This window comes from Chiloscyllium plagiosum, unplaced genomic scaffold, assembly GCF_037043375.1.
Source record: "Chiloscyllium plagiosum isolate Xiang-an unplaced genomic scaffold, Cpla_swu_hap1 HiC_scaffold_37, whole genome shotgun sequence".
NCBI classification, from domain to species: Eukaryota; Metazoa; Chordata; class Chondrichthyes; order Orectolobiformes; family Hemiscylliidae; genus Chiloscyllium; species Chiloscyllium plagiosum.
The window spans coordinates 34,076,362-34,096,690 of NW_028270175.1; the positions used below are offsets into that span (position 1 = coordinate 34,076,362).

Here is a 20,329-nt window from a genome sequence, read left to right on the forward strand (position 1 = left end):
CTCAATACCAATTTGATTTTGAAATAATTTCTGGGTAGGAAGCATTTAAGGATGCATGTAGCACAGGTTGAGAAGTCATACTTATTGAATGATTTAAAATTTAGTTATTTACTTTTGAATGGCTAATCACAGAACAGGTAATTCAGTAATGCATCCAAGGAGCTTCGAAAACTGCTGTGCTCTTCCAGTACCACTAATCCAGAATCTGGTTTCCAGCGTCTGCAGTCATTGTTTTTACCTAGGTAATTCAGTAAGTTTGAAACAAATTATTCTGTGTATTCTAATTAAACTAGAGTGAAATAATACATTTTCTTCTTTTTTTTTTGTTGATTCAGTAATTATACTATATTACAGACATGAGTGAAGTATAAATTTTTAAACAAATTATTGTGTTCTATGTTTGCTGCACAAATCTCTCTTTCTTGCTTATAGTTGATGTGGAAAGCTTTCTTTTATTCCCAATGCAGTGAGTCTGATTGGAGTTGAAGGAGGAAATGCCACCCGAATTACACGCTTTGCCAATTACTTGCGTAACCTGCTCCCCTCCAGTGATCCTGTTGTTATGGAAATGGCTTCAAAAGCAATGGGCCGCCTTTCCATGGCTGGTGATACCTTTACAGCTGAATATGTTGAATTTGAAGTCAAACGTGCACTTGAATGGTTAGGAGCGGATCGTAATGAGGGAAGACGACATGCTGCTGTAAGTCTTGTCTTGGAGTTGATTTTCAACACGAGTATATCAAAGAATATGTCTTATTTGTTGGAGGTCTAGAAGGGAGAATTTGTTCATTACTCACACATGAAAGCTCATTTTGCAAGTTTAGTTTAATTTAATTTCACTGATCATATTAAAATGAATATCTTGCAAACTTTGAGAAGTTATCAATGCAAACTTATTATTTTAAAAACCTTCCCTTCCATGTGAGAAAGTCAATTCCCTTTAATTGGTGCATTACAAATACAGTACAGCCCCAAGTGTGGAACATTTTCTGACATGGAATTAGTAGAGATTTCAGATCTTAAAGCAAATTGAGATGCAGAAATGATAGAATACGATCTCCTGAGTGCATACAGTGCAAATACTTATATTGGTTGTTTAGTTTCAAACAGTGTATTAACTTGCCAGTTTTCATACAAATAACAAAACTTGAAACATGTTAGATGTTTAAAATTAAATAACCTAAACTTCAATCATAAAATCAGCAGATCTGATTCATTTCTCATAAAGCAACTTTTTATTGCTGTTTTTAACTGAGTTGTATGGTTTAAAACTAATTTGGGGTGGAGTGGAGCAGTTTTCTTTGGAGAAACAATCTGTTTCCAGTTAACAAAAAAGGCTACTTTTTGAGAGACCGATATTGTATAAATGCAGATATCTAAAGTAATTCACGTGCAACAAATTACAATGAATATATGACACCATTCTTGAACTTAAAACATACATTGTTTATGAAATCTTATCGTTTTTTTTTGTGTTGTTGGAAGGAACATTGGTTGGGCTAGAATGAAACTATATTTTCAGAATTGTCATTGAATCCATCAGAGTCACTAGGACGCAGATTTCAATTTAACTTCCATCCAAAGGATGGTACCTCCAATAATGTTGACCTCCATAAGGACTAACATGAACTGAACTGCATAAAACTGACAACCTTTTTTGCATGTTTTGGTCTGACGTGATGTGAACTCTTAAACTTTTCACTGTTGGATGAGGTTGTACTAACCTGATGCTCAATAACAGAGCACCACTGAGCCTTTTTCTACACTTCTTGTTTAAAGAATATTAATTTATTCTATTTAAGTGTTTTACTGTACCCCTAACTTTTCTGTCTCTTCCCCAAAAGTAGTATTTATACTGAGGTATGGTTTCATGGGTACTGACATTTGTTTGTTACCTTGCACAACGACAGTGTACAATGTTTGGGAATAGTGAATGATGGTAGGTATTTGACCATTGAAGCACCGCAGTTGTATCTGTTGCTGTCATTACCTGACCACAAGAGTTGCTAGAAAGTTAGCTTCAGAAGACTTTACTCAATTCATTTGTTAGTCCTTCTGTTCTGCCCTCCCACAATGGTATTGAGGACAGTTGTGGCAATTGTATCCTCCACAACACCTGACACAGCTTGGATCAATTTCAAAAGTAGGATTTTTCTGTTTTGGTTTGGCTAGAGACTGGGTAAAATTATTAAGCTATTACCCAGAAAGTGTGTTTGCTATTTATCAAACATTGAAGCACTCTGAACTTCAAATGATCAAGTGGGAAAAGTTGAATTATGAGGTGTAAGTTCGTGATGGTAAAGAATATATTTTGTTAAGATTTATTTTTCCAATTTCAGAAAAAGAACATTTGCACAAGATAGAGAACAAGAAATATGTTTTTCTTGTCAATGCATGTATAATTTTGAAATACTTTGCTATATATAAAATGGGTATCTTTAGGAAGTGAGCTTCCTTATATGTACTTGGTTTCAAGAATACTACTTCTTTGTGATGTTTGGGTTGGTTTTCAAAGAGCCTTATGCTTTTCTTTTGAATGTTTGGTTTGGCATTTAATGCAATGAAAATGTTTTGTTTCAGGTTTTGGTGTTGCGGGAATTGGCTGTTAGCGCACCAACATTTTTCTTCCAACAAGTGCAGGCTTTTTTTGACAATATATTCTATGCAGTCTGGGACTCCAAGCAGGCCATAAGGGAAGGTGCTGTTGCTGCCTTGCGTGCTTGTCTAATTCTTACTACTCAGAGGGAGACCAAAGAAATGCAGAAGCCCCAGTGGTACAGGGTAAGTGATTGGATAGTTGCTATCAACACATTATTGGCAAGTCAAAATAAAAACAAATGGGAAGTTCTCTTCCAGTCTGCTTGAAATTTTCCCTTTGTGAATCAGAAGGAGACCTTTTTGCCCATCAAGACTTTACTGGGTTTCTATCAGAATGATTAGCTAGTTCCAGTCCCTGGCCATTTCCTGGTTGCCAGATATTCAGAATGATACAAATGACTGTTTTCAAGCATGCCTTTAGGGTTCATAAAATTTTGAATTGCTGACCTTACAAACCAGGATAGCATCAGCTTTAATTAGGATTGCCAACCCTCCAGGATTAAAAATGAAAATTAATCTCCAGGACATTGTTGCATGCAATCCAAAAGGGAAGAAAATAGTTGGGACATTTAAAATTTGAATTTGATACATTGATTTTTCCCATAGTTTTCTTTTTCAGTTCACTTTACCAGATATGAAAATATTGACAATTGGGAGAAAAAAGACCTGCTTGCTGATAATGAGTCTTTTTCTTTTCAAATAGTATAAGAACACAGTGTTTCATAAAAATGATGTGTTAACTGACTAATGGCTGAAGCATTGGCAAGTCATGTGATTAAACATACAGAATAGACTTAATTGTATTTGGCTACTCACCTTTAACAATTAATTGTGTACTGCATTAGCTTGGCTTTGTTGTGCTGCTGAGGTTGCCAAAATTGACTTCTGTGTTTCTGGGTTAGGTTAATGATACTAAAATGTTGCCTCTTTTTTTAAAAAGTCTCTTACATCCATGTAAAATCCTTTAGAAAGCTAGAAGAATTAGAACTAGAAAACCTCTTCCTGCAAAATTGCAGAGTTACATCCAGTGTACACAATGCATCCCTTGCACTCTAGGGTGAAGGGTCAGCACATTGGTAACTACACTTTTAGTAATAGTTAACTATTAAGTTTGTTCAAACCCAATGGAAAATAGCTTTAGTCGTTTAATTGACCATAAACTGCAAATTCCTTTCTTCACTTTTCTGTCCAGATAGCTCACTTTATAAAATTTAGAGGCTATTGATTCAAAATAATTTTTGATGTTTTATGTCTAGCAAACCTTTGAAGAGGCTGAGAAGGGTTTTGATGAAACTTTAGCTAAAGAGAAAGGCATGAATCGTGACGATCGTATACATGGTGCTTTGCTTATTTTAAATGAACTGATCCGAATAAGCAGCATGGAGGGAGAGGTAGGTTCGGGATAAATTTTGTACCAGTTACTGAGAATACCTCTATTACATGTCTCTGAAGTACTATTGAAATGCCAGTTAGGTGGAAATGCTGGAATTTTACTACAAGAGACTATTTCTGAAATTTATGAAGTAGTTTTGTGAGGAGTGCCTTGTGTGAGCGATAAACAGGATTTCTTCACACCAAGTTGTACCACTGCTAGCTGTGATTCCAATGCAGTGTATGTTTGTGGTTGCATGCTTTCTGGAAACTTCCCTTAATTATTTTGGCAAAAATTAGCAATCTGTAGGTCTTGTTCTTTGAATGTTACATGGATAGGATTTAAACTTATGTGATTAGTTCAGCATTGACTGAACACTTCGAATGGTAATGGTAACAAGCTAATGGTAATTGTCAAACAGTACCTAATCATGACAGTTGCTGTTCTACTTTATAGATTCAATAGATTACTTTTCATTGTAAAATATTTTAAATATGATGGTTTATAGATTCAAATAGTTACTGAATAACTATTTGGTTTGTTCATTTTAATATCTTTGGTCTCGAAGAACGTACATTTTTAAGCTTTTTATCCCCTCCCCGACCCCACCCCTGACGCCATGAAAGCATTTACATTGATCTTGATCTGCCCTTCTTGAGTTTTTAATTATGGCAATGGGTATTGTAGTATCCCACAGTTGAAAGATGCAAGTTAATTGGATGTGTAAATTGGATTCACTGCTGCATTTGTTTCTAGTGTTTGGAAAACCAGGCCGTGAAAGGGTGTTCAAGTTGCTCGCTCCACCACCTAAATATTTCTTTCACCTGTCCTGCCCACAGATTTGCTGATTGGTTTTGTTTTATCAAGTATTAATTAATCTCTTTCTATATTTAAATATATTTCACAAGCAATGTAGGCAAGGACTGAAAAGGTTTCTTTAAAACTCGAGTGAAGCTGGAATTTAGAATGTCATCTTAAAAGTTCAGATTGATATAAATCTTGCCTGTTGTGTGGCTTTTTGGTATAAGAGTTTGAGTCAAATTTCATCATTGTGTGTATAGCCTTTTGAATACAGTTTTAACTTTCTTTTATTTTTAATGAAGCGCTTGCGTGAGGAGATGGAGGACATTACCCAACAGCAGTTAGTACATGATAAGTACTGCAAGGAGTTGATGGGATTTGGGGCTAAACCCCGTCACATTACATCCTTCACAAGTTTCCAGTCTGCACAGCCCCAACAATCAAATGCACTATTCGGACTTCTTGGATACAATACACCACAGGGCATTACGGTATTTGGAACAACACCTGCTCCATCTAAGCCAACTTTGGTGGAAAGCAGGTACTGCCGTGAACACATGGAAGTACGGTTTGAACAGGTAGCAATATTTTGCTTAATACTAGCTTTTTATTATACCTTCCTGACTATATATGTTTCACATATACAATTTTAATCAACTGTATGTGGAACACACTGATTGTTTACATGGGCTTTTAGCACTGGCAACACTGTGTAACTGGCTTTGTGTTTTTCTGCAATATAGCATTAGGCTGCCAGTACTTTCTTGACAGCATTTTTTTTTTGTTTTTTATGCTCAATGTGCTTGGTTGAAGACATGGAACCTTCACTGTAGTTTAGCTAGTGAAAGTCTTAGTAGAATCACACAGCTCAGAAGGAGATCACTTGGCACTTCATGCCAATGCTGTCTCTTTGGATAGTAATCTTAATCAATTTTACTCAATTTTAACCCCATATCCTATAAACTTTCCTTCAGATATATTTGAGGTTAATGGTCTGTTCCTATTCTGAATATTTTATTTATTTGACATTTTTTATCAAAAAAATATTGTTCGAACTTTCCAGCTGCGTTCACCATCTTTTTCAGGCAGTGGATTCCGGGTAAGTACACTTTTTCTCTGAATTCTCTGTCAATTGCATCAATTTACTTTATAAGATTTGTTTTTAAAATCCAGAAACTAAATGTTTTTGTTTTCAATTTAAATGTAAGTTATAAATTTGTGAACTGTGGGAAGCTATATGCAAAGAAAGAAAGACAGGATCTGGCAGACTTAGGTAACAGACTTGAGAAGTAGATAATGCAACTCCACCTTTTATTATACCATATGGTGTCAACTTTTGCAATGGCATTCAAAACACATTGAAAAGCAAGGCCAACCTTACAGTCACAAGTGAAACAAAGATACTCACCACTGATCATGAAAAATGCTATACTAACAGATAGAACATCACAGAGCAGTACAGGCTCTTTGACCCTCGATGTTGCACTAACCTGTGGAACGAATCTGAAGCCCATCTAACCACCACTATTCCATTCTCATCCATATACCTATACAATGACCATTTAATTGCTGTTAAAGTTGGCGAGTCTACTACTGTTGCAGATGGTGCCCCTACTACTCTGAGTAAAGAAATTACCTCTGACATCTGTCCTATATCTGTTACTCAATTTAATGCAATGTCCCCTCGTGCTAGCCATCACCATCCAAGGAGTTAGGCTCTCACTGTCCAACCAATCTAACCCTCCTATTCTCTTATATGTCTCAATTAAGTCACCTCTCAACCTTCTTCTCTCTAACGAAAACAGCCTCAAGTCCCTCGGCCTTTTCTTGTAAGACCTTGCTCCATACCAGGCTACATCCTAGTAAATCTCCTCTGAACCCTTTCCAAAGCTTCCACATACTTCCTATAATGTGGTGACCAGAACTGTACGTAATACTCCAAATGTGACCGCATCAGAGTTTTGTACAGCTGCAGCATAACCTCATGGTTCCGAAACTCAAACACTCTACCAATAAAAGCTAACACACCATGAACCTTCTTAACAACCCTATCAACCTGGGTGGCACCTTTCAAGGGTCAGTGTACCTGGACACTGAGATCTCTCTGCTCATCTATGCTACCAAGAATCTTGCGATTAGTTCAGTACTCTGCATTCCTGTTACCCCTTCCAAAGTTAATCACCCAATTCTGCAGCTTATCTATGTATCTCTGTAATCTGCGGCATCCTTCGTCACGACCTACAACTCTACCGATCTTAGCATCGTCCGGAAATTTACTAACCCATTCTTCTATGCCCTCATCCAGGTCATTTATGAAAATGATAAACAACAATGGACCCAAAACAGATCCTTGTGGTACCCCACTGTTAACTGAACTCCAAGATGAATATTTCCCATCAACTACCACCCTCTGTCTTCGTTCAGCTAGCCAGTTTCTGATCCAAACAGCTAAATCACCCTCAATCCCATGCCTCCGTATTTTGTACAAGAGCTTACCATAGGGAACCTTATCAAATGCCTTACTGAAATCCATATACACCTCTTCAAATGCTTTATCCTCATCCACCTGTTTGGTCACCTTCTCAAAGAACTCAATAAGGTTTGTGAGGCAAGACCTACCCTTCACAAAACCGTGTTGACTATCCCTAATCGACTAATTCCTTTCTAGATGATTATAAATCCTATCTCTTATAAAACTTTCCAACACTTTAACCACAACTGAAATAAGGCTCACAGGTCTATAATTTCCATGGTTATCTCTACTCCATTTCTTCAACAAAGAAACAACATTCGCTATCCAGCAGTCTTCTGGCATTATTTCTGTAGACAATGACAACATAAAGATCAAAGCCAAAGGCTCGGCAATCTCCTCCCTGGCTTCTCAGAGAATGCTAGGTTAGAGTGATCTATTTGACGAACATTCTAACTCTCTGGATGTTCATTTGTTAGTAGCATCTTTTAGTAGGGATTTTCAATGTTGAGTTCCAATTATGTCATTGCACTATCCTAGCATCCAATTCTCACAGCCAGCTAATCAGTAAATAAAGAACACTAACACTGTAAGCCACTGCTTAAAGGTTTTATGGAAAGTCAAATAAAAATTGGAATCTTATGATTGTTAGAAGCTGAAATATCATAAAATGAAAATTAAAAGCATTTTAAAAATATAGTAATTTAATCATAATATTTCTTATTCAGGATCAGAATGGTTATTTGGTTCTGGTTATTACTCTGAACATGTTTAAAAATGCACTTGTACCTCACTGAACGTGGCTTTTTTTTTAGTAGAGTTTCTAGCAATGATCGAATGAAAAGGCAGTGGTATTGCTAGATGAGTTGGTAGTCTTCATGGGCTGTACTATGGCTCCCCTCCCAAATCCAGCAATAATAATCAACAATAGCTAGGGATATTTCTTTTCATTTATAATAATTGTAGTCAAATTTAGAGGTGTTGTGATGGCAAACCCTGAAAAATTGCCATTAAAAGAACCCTGAAAATTCAGGCTATCGTCATGGTGGTGTAGAAAAGATGACTGGCTGAACTATAATATAGTATAATGATAATCATTGGCTGAAAATAATTTTACTTGGTTGGAGGATGGGGGCATTGCTAGTGGTCCAATTCACCCTTTCAAGAAAATTTTACAAAATTGTGAAAATTTTGAAGTGTGCTTGAGGTCGATCACTAAAGTCTGATATGTTTAACACCACAGATTTGTATGTTCGGTGTGTGTTCCAGGGCATTTTGATACTTTTGCAAACTGCTTTATGCAGACAGAAGGTCCAAAATATTTAGGCTTACTAATTTCCAGTGACAGTTTACAGTTATTTTGGCTTTCCATTTTTCCTGGAAAAGCAAATGCTTTTTAACATTATAAAGGTACATTTTTATAGAGGTACCCATTTGTAATTATTATATTACGCTCTTTCTTATTACATGAGATTCCAGGGAATTTTGATCTTGTTTGGCAATCAAGGTTTTTATTATGGATTGTATTTCAAATTCTGCATTTTTTGACATTTAAAGAATTTTTTATATTATAATTTTTCAATAATTATCATTCAACCCTGTGATTTGCTTTCACCTGGCCCTAAGCCTGAGCTAAGACGGATTTGAAAATTAGACCTTGTGAATGTTATTTGAATGTTCTTTAATCTTTGCATAGGTGACTCGTTGGGTTTTGAAGTATCGTAGTAGTAAGAATCCACTGATTCAAATGGCTATTTTAAACCTGATTCCTCGACTTGCTGCTTTCCAGCCCCATTTATTCACAGGTGAGGCAATAAAAGGTACAATATTTATAGCTGCATTTATGTGCAGTATTTTAGATATGACTCGACAAAGGTAATAGTGTGAAATAAAAGGTGCTTCAGAGCGACACATTAAAGCATTTGAATAAGAAAGATAGCTTTTTTGGTTAAATAAAACATCGTGTGTGCCAGAAATATATAATAGCCTATGTTCGATACACGACTAATTATTTTTAATTTTTGGGGAAGGCTGTTATTTTGATATCATTCAATTCTTGGCTTTTCACTGTCTAACTGAGCAAATCTTTTAAGTTTGATGATAATTTTGTCAGAAATCATAACGTCAATCTCAAATTGCATTTTTTTGTCACTACTAAGATCTTAGGTTTGTTGTCATATTCATCTGATAAATTAAATATGATTACTGAGAGACAAAATGAATTATTAAATTAAGTGAACAAAAGTTTTGTCAGTAATAGGTCTTATAAAGAATAAGAGTGAGATACTGAAGCCGAATGAGCTTAGTTCCTTTACAGCTAAAGGCAGGGCCTCCATCTATCATAAGAGTATAAATAATAGGAACAGGATTAGGCTGCACTATTCCTTGAGCCTACTATAGCACTTAGAAAGATGATGGCCAAGCTGTGTGGGTGTGCGACTATGCAACAATTTAGAATATTGCATGGACAGGCCACATGCAAGTTATTGTCTCTTTTAAGATGTGTGCATGCTTAGTTATGAATCATCTTAGTGGGACAGGAGATGAGCAAAGCATGTAAAGCAATGAGGCCCTAGAGGGAACATGGCTGAGCCTTGACCTGAATTTTTTTCTTTTATCTGTCCAATTCCCATGTCGGTTGTTTCTACAGAGACCAAAAATCTTCTGCTCTCTGTCTTGCATGCACTAACGAGCATCTATAGTCCGAGAGGGAAGGGAATTTCAAAGATTCATCATCCTATGAATGAAGCAATTTCTCCTCATCCCGGTCTGAAATTGCCGTGCCCCTTATCAGAGATATGGCCCCCAGAACTAAACTCTTCACCTCTGCAATGCAACCTTTCAGAATCATGTAGGTTTAAATAGCACAACTTCTGGCTCTTATTAATGCCAGAGAGAATAGACTGATTCTATTTAATGTTTCCTCATAGGATGACCCTCTCTTTGCAATCTAATGAATATGTATTGCATCTTCTTTAGGCATGTATTTCCTTCTTTTGGAGCAAAGATCAAAACTGTATACAGTACTCAAGTTGTCCTAAGAAAGTCCTACAAACCTGCATCAAGTCTCCATTAATTTTCTGCTCCAAACCTCTTGGAATTAAGGTCTTTTCAAGTTATCTGCTGCATTTGCATATAACTTTGAGTTTCAGTTACAAAGATTCCCAAATATCTCAAACTACCAACATTTGACAATCTTTCAACATTTTAAAAAAAAACTTGGTTTTTCTACTATTCTATCAAAATGAATAATCTCACATTTACATGTATACTGTAGCAACTGCCATCTTGCCCTCTTCTTAACCAGTTATTTCTCTTTATTAGGACCTTGAAGCTTATTTTCTCACTAGATTTACACCCTTGGTTAACTTTGGTCTCTTTGTCTGAATTAGTAATATAAATTCTAAAAAAAAAAATGAGGCCACTGCATCAAATCTTCCAGCTCGTGACTCACTATCCTGATGATGGTCCATTCATTCTTGCTCTGTTTTCACTAGTCAGTAAGTTACATCCAAACTCATGAGTTCTTTTTCTGAGCAACATTTCGTGTGACACCATCTTGAATGCCTTTTGAAAATCCAACTATTACACAAATGGGTTGTCCTTTGTCTATTCTGCTAGATAACTTCAAAAAATTTCTAATGGATTTCTGAATCACTATTTCCCTTTCACAAAATTATGGTGTCTCTACCTAATCATATCATCATTTTCTGAGTGCCTTGCTACCGCTTCTGAATAATGATGACTTATTTTTTAACTGGTTGTAGCTCTGTTTTCTCACTCCCTCCCTTCTTGCTACTCTTTCTGCTAACATCAGTATAATGTGCTGAATTTTAGATTTGTGATATTCGTATGGCTCTTATGATTTTATAGTTACATTTTTATAGTCACTGTCATTGACAAGCTTGGATTAAGAGTGTAATGTTTATCTGTCTGATATTATGTATGTTTGTTATAATATTGTATTTGTCTCCAGTATACACACAAGGTCATAAAGCAATGCTAAATACTTTATTTGATCTTAGGAATTTAAGTAAATCCTTGAGTCCTCTTCTAAAGTATTAAAATTCTCTGTTGGAAGTATTCCAAAATTATGAGGGAATTTGATAGAGTAGATAAAGAAAAGTTATTTTCACTGACTGTAGGGTAAGTAACCAGAGGGTTCAGCTGTAAACTAATTGGTCGGTGGGAGAGAAGTGATGGCGATCTGTGGGGGTGGAGTGAATGCTGGTGGCATTAGTAGGTGTTTTGTAAGTGGCTGAGTGACAAACGAAGAGGCTTGAATGACTGGGTGTAGTGACTGGAGAGGCAGGGGGGTGGTCTTGGTGACGAAGTGGATTTGGGATTGATGGATGAGCTGATGGGTGGATGGTGAGTGAAATTGAAAGTTTCTGTGTGCCTGCTCAAGAGGAAAGTTCATCTTTCTTGAGCCAAGAAGTATGATTGAGTTTGATTATCACAGAATGTGGGAGCGCCATCCCTATGCTACCTCAGACAGTGTACAAAGTGGAATGCCAGACACCATATTCTAACACCATCTCAGATTTTGAATTTAAACACACTGGATTGGAGTGGCCAGTCAGAGTTGTTGATTGTTTAAAAATCAGAAAGTGATCGAGAAACTCAAGGTCTGGCAGCATCTGTCAAGAGAAAAATAGCATTAACATTTTGATTCCAGTGACCTTCCATCAGAACTGAAAATAGCTGGAAAAACATGGTATTTGTGCAAAAGAGTGAAAAGGTGCATAAAATGGGGTGGAGAAAGAGAAAAAAGAGAGTAGGCAAATAAGATTGCTAGTGATGGGTTTAGAGAGAGATAATTGCTTGGTCGAGTGGTAATGAGAAGTGTAAATGGTTTAAATTAGGTTAGCTGTGATGGGAGCAACCCATACAAGACAGGAACTAGCATTTACCTGTGCACTCTACAATCTAGTCTGTTGTGTGCACTGCTCACAATATGGTCTCTTTTACATTGGAGAGATGAAATGCAAATTGGGTGACTGCTTTGCCAAACACCTATGCTTTGTCTGCAAAAGTGACCCTGAGCTTCTAGTTGGCTGCACTTCAACACACATTCATGCTCCCATGCCAACTTTTCTGTCTTAGGCTGCTCAACACAAGCTGGAGGAATGCACTTAACCTTCCTCCAAGGTACCTTCACAGTCTTCAGGACAGAACATAAGTTTAACAGTTTTAGAATGTGAATAGTCTCTGTGTTTCTTAAGCTTTCTCCACACCCCTGGGTCCTGCTTGGAATGTGTTGCCCTTAGCACAGTCTACCCATTTTCAACTTTTCGTGTTTTCGTTAGCACCCTACCTAACATTTATCATGCTTTCTCAGCTTATCATCACCAATCTCTTTGTTTGCTTATTCCTTTTTCTTCCTGTCTGGTGAAAGTGGAGGGGGAAGGATGGGATGAGATGGAAAGAGAAGATTCACACAAATCATGATGTAACTGATTACATGATTCCTATCAATGAGGGATGACATGTCTAGAATGCGCACGTGATATGAGAGGTCTTTAACACCACACTGGAGAGCTATATTTAATGCTATGTACAGATGTAAATAAAGGTGTATTACGTTACATAAAATGGTGAAGAGCCTAACTTAGAGATAAAGGGAAAGCAGCCTCAATGTTTGTGCAGACACTTAATCTGAGATACTCAAGATGAACATCTCAAAGTACAGGCGGCAGTATTGGCTTAAAGCACCACATAAAACAGTAGGGTACAGTGGTTTTATTGTGAGATGGCCTGTTTTCCTCCTGGTATATTGAATTGTTGCCATTTTTACATTTCTCACTTAACATAGAACAACACCTGTTTGACTCCGTGAATCATCTACTTGGCTGTCTGAAAAAAGAAAAGGAACGTGCTGCTGCATTCCAGGCACTCGGTCTACTGGTGGTTGCTGTAAGAGTGGAAATTAATCCATATCTGCAGAGGATCCTAGAAATTTTAAAAGGCGCTCTCCCACCGAAGGACTTTGCACACAAGTATGATTGGACAAAATAGTTGGTCTCGACTTGTGTTAAACAAGTTATTAGCTATATAACACAACTGCAAAGTTTGTCATCTCTCTGGATTAAAATTACAGATCTTTAACCAAGAAATGAATAGCATCTATGAAAAATCTAAAGCCCACATATGGTTTTACTTCTACTATTGTATAACCATCTGTGAATAAGTTCCTTTGATAAATTCCAACTGACCTTTAATACCTTTGTTATGTAAAGGAAACTGGTTGTAAATGGAAATAGGAAACTGAAAATGAGTTTTTCAAGGACATGAATGTATAAACCTATTGGAAACTTCAGACTTGGACTTTGATTCATGATTGGCCATTTCTAGCAATTATACAAAGATTTAATTGTTTCCATCTAATTTGGTTTAAATGGCTATGGTTATAAAATAATTTATAAATAAAGCACATTAATTTTGTGTTTCCTAGGAGGCAAAAGGCTGTTCAAGTGGATGCAACAGTATTTACTTGTATCTGTATGATCGCTAGAGCCATAGGACCAGCTATCCAGCAAGACCTTAAAGAACTACTGGAGCAAATGCTTGCTGTTGGACTCAGGTAATAAATATTTCATTAATGTTGCCATTGTTAATGTTTTTAATGTGAATTGATTAGAGTTTATGATTACCAAATTTTTTTAATGCTGAGTTGAGTTTATGAAAATGCCATTAGACTTTACCAGTTGAAGGCATGACATAGGAGCAGAAGTAGGCATTCTGACTATCACATCCATTCTGCTATTTCATGAGATTCCATCTGATCTGATAATCCTCAAATCCATTTTCTTGCCTTATCCCAATAATTGCTGATTCTTTTAATGATTAGAAATCTGTCTATTTAAACTTTGAATATGTTCAATGACCCAACATCAACAGTCCTCCAAATGAAAGAATTCTACAGATTGATCATCCTCCGAGTAGAAATTCCTCAACTTTGTTGTAGCTAAAGCAACTCCATATTCTGAGATTATGTGCTCTTGTCCTAGACTGTCCCACAGGGGAAACAACCTTTCCACGTCTACAATATCAAATCCCCTAAGAATCCTGTGTGCTTCACAAAGATCATCTCTTCTAAATTCCATTAAGCTTTTCCTCCTTAGAAACGTGGAATTAACATTGGCTCAGATTTTTGATCAGGGTTAGAACTCCTTGGTCTGAACCTTGCCAGAAATTGGGTAACTCCTTAAAAAAAAAAAATTCATAGACGGTTCTTCTCCATAAACCCTAAAAAAAATTCTCTCACTGTCTTTGAAATCTCACTTCATTACTTATGCACCATGTCTCTATAGTGCTCCACCCATTGTATTCTGTCATTTGCCAGATGTACTGGTCACGACTGGGCCTTCCCGCAATTCTTGGCATCATCTTTAAAGCTCAGCCTTGCACCCAGTCAAGAATTAGCTACAATTCCTGTCAATTGCCCCAGACATATTTGACAGAAAGATTGGCTCATGGAGCCCTTAGTTGCCAAGGGATGTGTGTGGCTGCTGCACATTGAGTATGCTCTGAGATATATCCAAGGTGACAAGTTTACTAACATGAATTATTTCAGGATGTAACAAGCAGGATAGATATAGGGGAAGCAGTGTATATAATTTTTAAAAAAAATTAATTCATGGGATATGGATGTTGCTGACTGGCCAGCGTTTATTGCATGTTCCTCATTTCCTTGCAAAGGTGGTAGTGAGCTGCCTTCTTAAACACTGCAGTCCACCCACTGTAGGATAACTTACAATGGCATCAGGAAAGGAATTCCAGGATTTTGACCCAGCGACAATGAAGAAGCAGTGATATATTTTCTTGCCAGGATGACTTGCAGGTAGTGGTGTTCCCATGTATCTGCTGCCCTTGTCCTTGTGGATACAAGGTGCTGTCTAAGGATCTTGGGTGAGTTTCCATAGTACATCTTGTACATAGCACACGTTGCTGCTCCTGAGCGTCAGTGGTGGAGGGAGTGAATGTTTGTGTGGCTATTTTGTCCTGGGTGGTATCAAGCTTCTTGAGTGTTGTTGGAGATACACCCATCTAGGCTGGTGGGGTGTATCCAATCATAGTCCTACCTTGTGCCCTGTAGATGTTTGACAGGCTTTGAAGAATCAGGAGGTGAGTTATTCTGATCTGTTCTTGTCACTACCATGTTCACATGGTGTGTTCAGTTGAGATTCTGGTCAACAGTAATCTCAAAGATGTTGGTAGTGGGGGATTTCGTGACGATAACACTATTGAAGGTCAAGCGGCAGTGGTTAGAAAGTTTCCAGTTGGTTATGATAATAGCCTGTGTGGCACTTGTCAGCTTATGCCTGGATATTGTGCAGATGTTGTTCCATTTGGTTATAATTGATTCGGTATCCGAGAAGTCACGAATGTTGCTGAAGATTGTGCAGTCATTTGCAAACATCCCCAATTCTGACCTTGTGATGAAACAGCTGAAGATCTTAGAGTCTAAGACATTACCCGAAGGTGTGCTGCAACTGAAATGACTGATTTCCAACAACCATGACAATTTTCCAATGTGCCAGGTATGACTCCAACCAGCGGAGAGTTTGCACCTGGGGCCCATTGATTCCAATTTTGCGCAGGCACATTTCGTTAAGTACAGCCTTAATGTCAAGGGTTGTCGGTCTTGCCTCACCTATGGAATCAGCTCGTGGGAGTTAAAAGAGAGTTTAAGGGTTATAGTGGATTATACCTGCCATAAATGTTGTTGGATGTGAATCATATCAGATCGAATGGATTGATTGGAGATACAGTTAGAAGCAATGAGGAATTTGTAATAGCAACAGTATGTGATGAATGGCAGTTACAGGAAGGGGGTAAAGTCTCAGATATAGTCACATAGATGGGTTAACTCCAGGAAAGGTAAGAGAGGTAGGTATCTAGGGCAGGAGTCTTTTGTGGATATACCCATTTCAAACCGGTATGCTGTTTTGGAAAATGTAGGGGGTGATGGATTCTCAGGGGAACGTAGCACAACAGCCAAGTTTCTGGTATTGAGACTGGCTCTTATGCAACGAGGGGTACGTCGGCTTCCAAGAGAACAATTGTGTTAGGGGACTCTCTAGTCCGAGGTACAGACAGCTGTTTCTCTGGCCAGCAGCGAAGAAGCAGAATGGTGTGTTGCTTCCCTGGTGCCAGGATCAAGGATGTCTCAGAGAGAGTGCAGAATGTTCTCACGGAGGAGAGGGGCCAGCAAGAGGTCATTGTCCACATTGGAATCAACGATATAGGAAGGGAAAAGATTGAGATTCTGAAGAGAGATTACAGAGACTTAGGCAGAAATTTAAAAAGGAGGTCCTCAAGAGTAGTAATATCTGGATTACTCCCAGTGCTACGAGCTACTGAGGGCAGGAATAGGAGGATAGAGCAGATGAATGCATGGCTGAGGAGCTGGTGTACGGGAGAAGGATTCACATTTTTGGATGATTGGAATCTCTTTTGGGGTAGAAGTGACCTGTACAAGAAGGACGGATTGCACCTAAATTGGAAGGGGACTAATATACTGGCAGGGAAATTTGCTCGAGCTGCTTGGGAGGATTTAAACTCGTAAGGTGGGGGGTGTGGGACCCAGGGAGATAGTGAGGAAATAGATCAATCTGAGACTGGTACAGTTGAGGACAGACGCGAGTCAGTCAGGGCAGGCAGGGACAAGGTAGGACTAATAAATTAAACTGCATTTATTTCAATGCAAGGGGCCTAACAGGGAAGGCAGATGAACTCCGGGCATGGTTAGCAACATGGGACTGGGATATCATAGCAATTATGGAAACATGGCTCAGGGATGGCAGGACTGCCAGCTGAATGTTCCAGGATACAAATGCTACAGGAAGGATAGAAAGGGAGGCAAGAGAGGCGGGGGAGTGGCATTTTTGATAAGGGATAGCATTACAGCTGTGCTAAAGGAGGATATTCCCAGAAATACATCCAGGGAAGTTACTTGGTGGAACTGAGAAATAAGAAAGGGATGATAACCTTATTGGGATTATATTATAGATGCCCTAATAGTCAGAGAGAAATTGAGAAACAAACTTGTAAGGAGATCTCAGCTATCTGTAAGAATAATAGGATCGTTATGGTAGGGGATTTTAACTTGCTAAACATCGACTGGGACTGCCATAGTGTTAAAGGTTTAGATGGAGAGGAATTTGTTAAGTTCGTACAAGACAATTTTCTGATTCAGTATGTGGATGTACCTACTAGAAAAGGTGCAAAACGTGACCTACTCTTGGGAAATAAGGCAGGGCAGATGACTGAGGTGTCAGTGGGGGAGCACTTTGGGGCCAGCAACCATAATTCTATTAGATTTGAAATAGTGATGGAAAAGGATAGACCAGATCTAAAAGTTGAAGTTCTAAATTGGAGGAAGGTAAATTTTGATGGTATTAGGCAAGAACTTTCGAAAGCTGATTGGGGGCAGATGTTTGCAGGTAAAGGGACGGCTGAAAATGGGAAGCCTTGAGAAATGAGATAACGAGAATCCAGAGAAAGTATATTCCAGTCAGGGTGAAAGGAAAGTCTGGTAGGTATAGGGAATGCTGGATGACTAAAGAAATTAAGGGTTTGGTTAAGAAAAAGAAGGAAGCATATGTCAGATACAGACAGGATAGATCGACTGAATCCTTAGAAGAGTATAAAGGAAGTAGGAGTATACTTAATTGAGAAATCAGGAGGGCAAAATGGGGACATGAGAAAGCTTTAGCAAATAGAATTAAGGAGAATCCAAAGGGTTTTTACATTAAGGGCAAAAGGGTAACTCGGGAGAGAATATGGCCCCTCAAAGATCAGCAAGGCGGCCTTTGTGTGGAGTCGCAGAAAATGGGGGAGATACTAAACAAGTATTTTGCATCAGTATTTACTGTGGAAAAGGATGTGGAAGATATAGACTGTAGGAAAATAAATGGTGACATTTTGCAAAATGTCCAGATTACAAAGGAGGAAGTGCTGGATGCCTTGAAACGGGTAAAGGTGGATAAATCCCCAGGACCTGATCAGGTGTACCATGGAACTCTGTGGGAAGCTACAGAAGTGATTGCTGGACTTCTTACTGATATACTTGTGTCTTCAATAGTCACAGGTGAGGTGCCGGAAGACTGTAGGTTGGCTAACGTGGTGCCACTGTTTAAGAAGGGTGGGAAGGACAAGCCAGGGAACTATAGACCAGTGGTGATGACCTCCACCACCAGTGGTGGGCAAGTTGTTGGAGGGAATCCGGAGGGACAGGATGTACATGTATTTGGAAAGGCAAGGATTGATTTGGGATAGTCAACATGGCTTTGTGCGTGGGAAATCAAGTCTCACAAACTTGATTGAATTTTTTGAAGAAGTAACAAAAAGGATTGATGAGGGCAGAACGGTAGATGTGATCTATATGGACTTCAGTAAGGCGTTCAACAAGGTTCCCCATTAGCAAGGTTAGATCTCATGGAATACAGGGAGAACTAGCCATTTGGATATAGAACTAGCTCAAAGGTAGAAGACAGAGGGTGATGGTGGAGGGTTGTTTTTTTCAGACTGGAGGCCTGTGACCAGTGGAGTGCCACAAGGATCAGTGCTGGGTCCTCTACTTTTTGTCATTTACATAAATGATTTGGATGTGAGCATAAGAGGTACAGTTAGTAAGTTTGCAGATGACACCAAAATTGGAGGTGTAGTGGACAGCAAAGACGGTTACCTCAGATTACAACAGGATCTTGACTGTTGTAGTGAGAAGTGGCAGATGGAGTTTAATTCAGATAAATGCGAGGTGCTGCATTTTGGGAAAGCAAATCTTAGCAGGACTTGTACACTTAATGGTAATGGCCTAGGGAGTGTTGTTGAAGAAAGAGACCTTGGAGTGCAGGTTCATAGCTCCTTGAAAGTGGAGTCGCAGGTAGATAGGATAGTGAAGAAGGCATTTGGTCAGAGTATTGTGTACAGGAGTTGGGAGGACATTGGTTAGGCCACTGTTGGAATATTGCGTGAAGTTCTGGTCTCCTTCCTATCGGAAAGATGTTGTGAAACTTGAAAGGGTTCAGAAAAGATTTACAAGGATGTTGCCAGGGTTGGAGGATTTGAGCTATAGGGAGAGGCTGAACAGGCTGGGGCTCTTTTCCCTGGAGCGTCGGAGGCTGAGGGGTGACCTTATGGAGGTTTGCAAAATGATGAGGGGCATGGATAGGGTAAATAGACAAAGTTTTTTCCCTGGGATCAGAGAGACCAGAACTAGAGGGCATAGGTTTAGGGTGAGAGGGGAAAGATATAAAAGAGACCTAAGGAGCAACTTTTTCACGCAGAGGGTGGTACGTGTATGGAATGAGCTCCAGAGAAAGTGGTGGAGGCTGGTACAATTGCAACATTTAAGAGGCATTTGGATGGGTATATGAATAGGAAGGGTTTGGAGGGATATGGGCCGGGTGCTGGCAGGTGGGACGAGGTTGGTTTGGGATCGCTGGTCGGCATGGACGGGTTGGACCAAAGGGTTTGTTTCCATGCTGTACATCTCTATGACTCTAAGTAATGAGGTCAGTGGCTGAGTTGCTCTGACTTAACACAAACTGGGTTTCATTGAGCTGGTGCTGCTTGATAGCACTGTTGACATTTTCTATCACTTTTTACTAATGATCGAAAGGAGACTGATACGGCAGTAATTGGCTGAGTTGGATGTGTCTTTTTTTTAATGTACAGGGCATATCTGGGCAGGTTTCCACATTGTTGGGTAGATGCCAATGTTGTAACTGTACTGGAAGAGCCTCACTGGGAGAGCGGCAAGCTTTACCACACAATTCTCTTTACTATTGCAGGAATGCTTTCAGGGCTCATAATCTTTGCAGTATCTAGTGTCTCCACCCGTTTCTTGATATCATATGGAGTAAATCAATTTGCTGAAGACTGATATCTGTGACGCTTGGGACCACGCGAGGAGCTCTGTCCGGATTTTCCACTTGGCACTTCTGGCTGAAGATTCCTGCGGATGCTTCAGCCTTCCCTTTTGCACCTTTGTGCTGGGCTCTTTGATCATTGAAAAGGGGGATACTTCTCGAGCTGCCTCCTCCAGTGAGTTGCCCACTACCATTCTTAATCGGATGTGG

General features: G+C 38.8%; 1 protein-coding gene across 3 annotated transcripts in view; it reads left to right on the forward strand.

Annotated features, from left to right (window-relative positions):
* Positions 1-20,329, forward strand: part of mtor (mechanistic target of rapamycin kinase) — a 387,814-nt gene that overhangs the window by 35,666 nt on the left and 331,819 nt on the right. For all 3 annotated transcript variants that reach the window (XM_043675588.2, XM_087980582.1, XM_087980583.1), the window contains exons 4-10: positions 468-700; positions 2,581-2,781; positions 3,855-3,989; positions 5,074-5,349; positions 8,938-9,046; positions 13,057-13,240; positions 13,696-13,824. In XM_043675588.2, the coding sequence (XP_043531523.1) occupies positions 468-700; positions 2,581-2,781; positions 3,855-3,989; positions 5,074-5,349; positions 8,938-9,046; positions 13,057-13,240; positions 13,696-13,824 (1,267 nt within the window). The remainder of the gene's footprint in view (positions 1-467; positions 701-2,580; positions 2,782-3,854; positions 3,990-5,073; positions 5,350-8,937; positions 9,047-13,056; positions 13,241-13,695; positions 13,825-20,329) is intronic.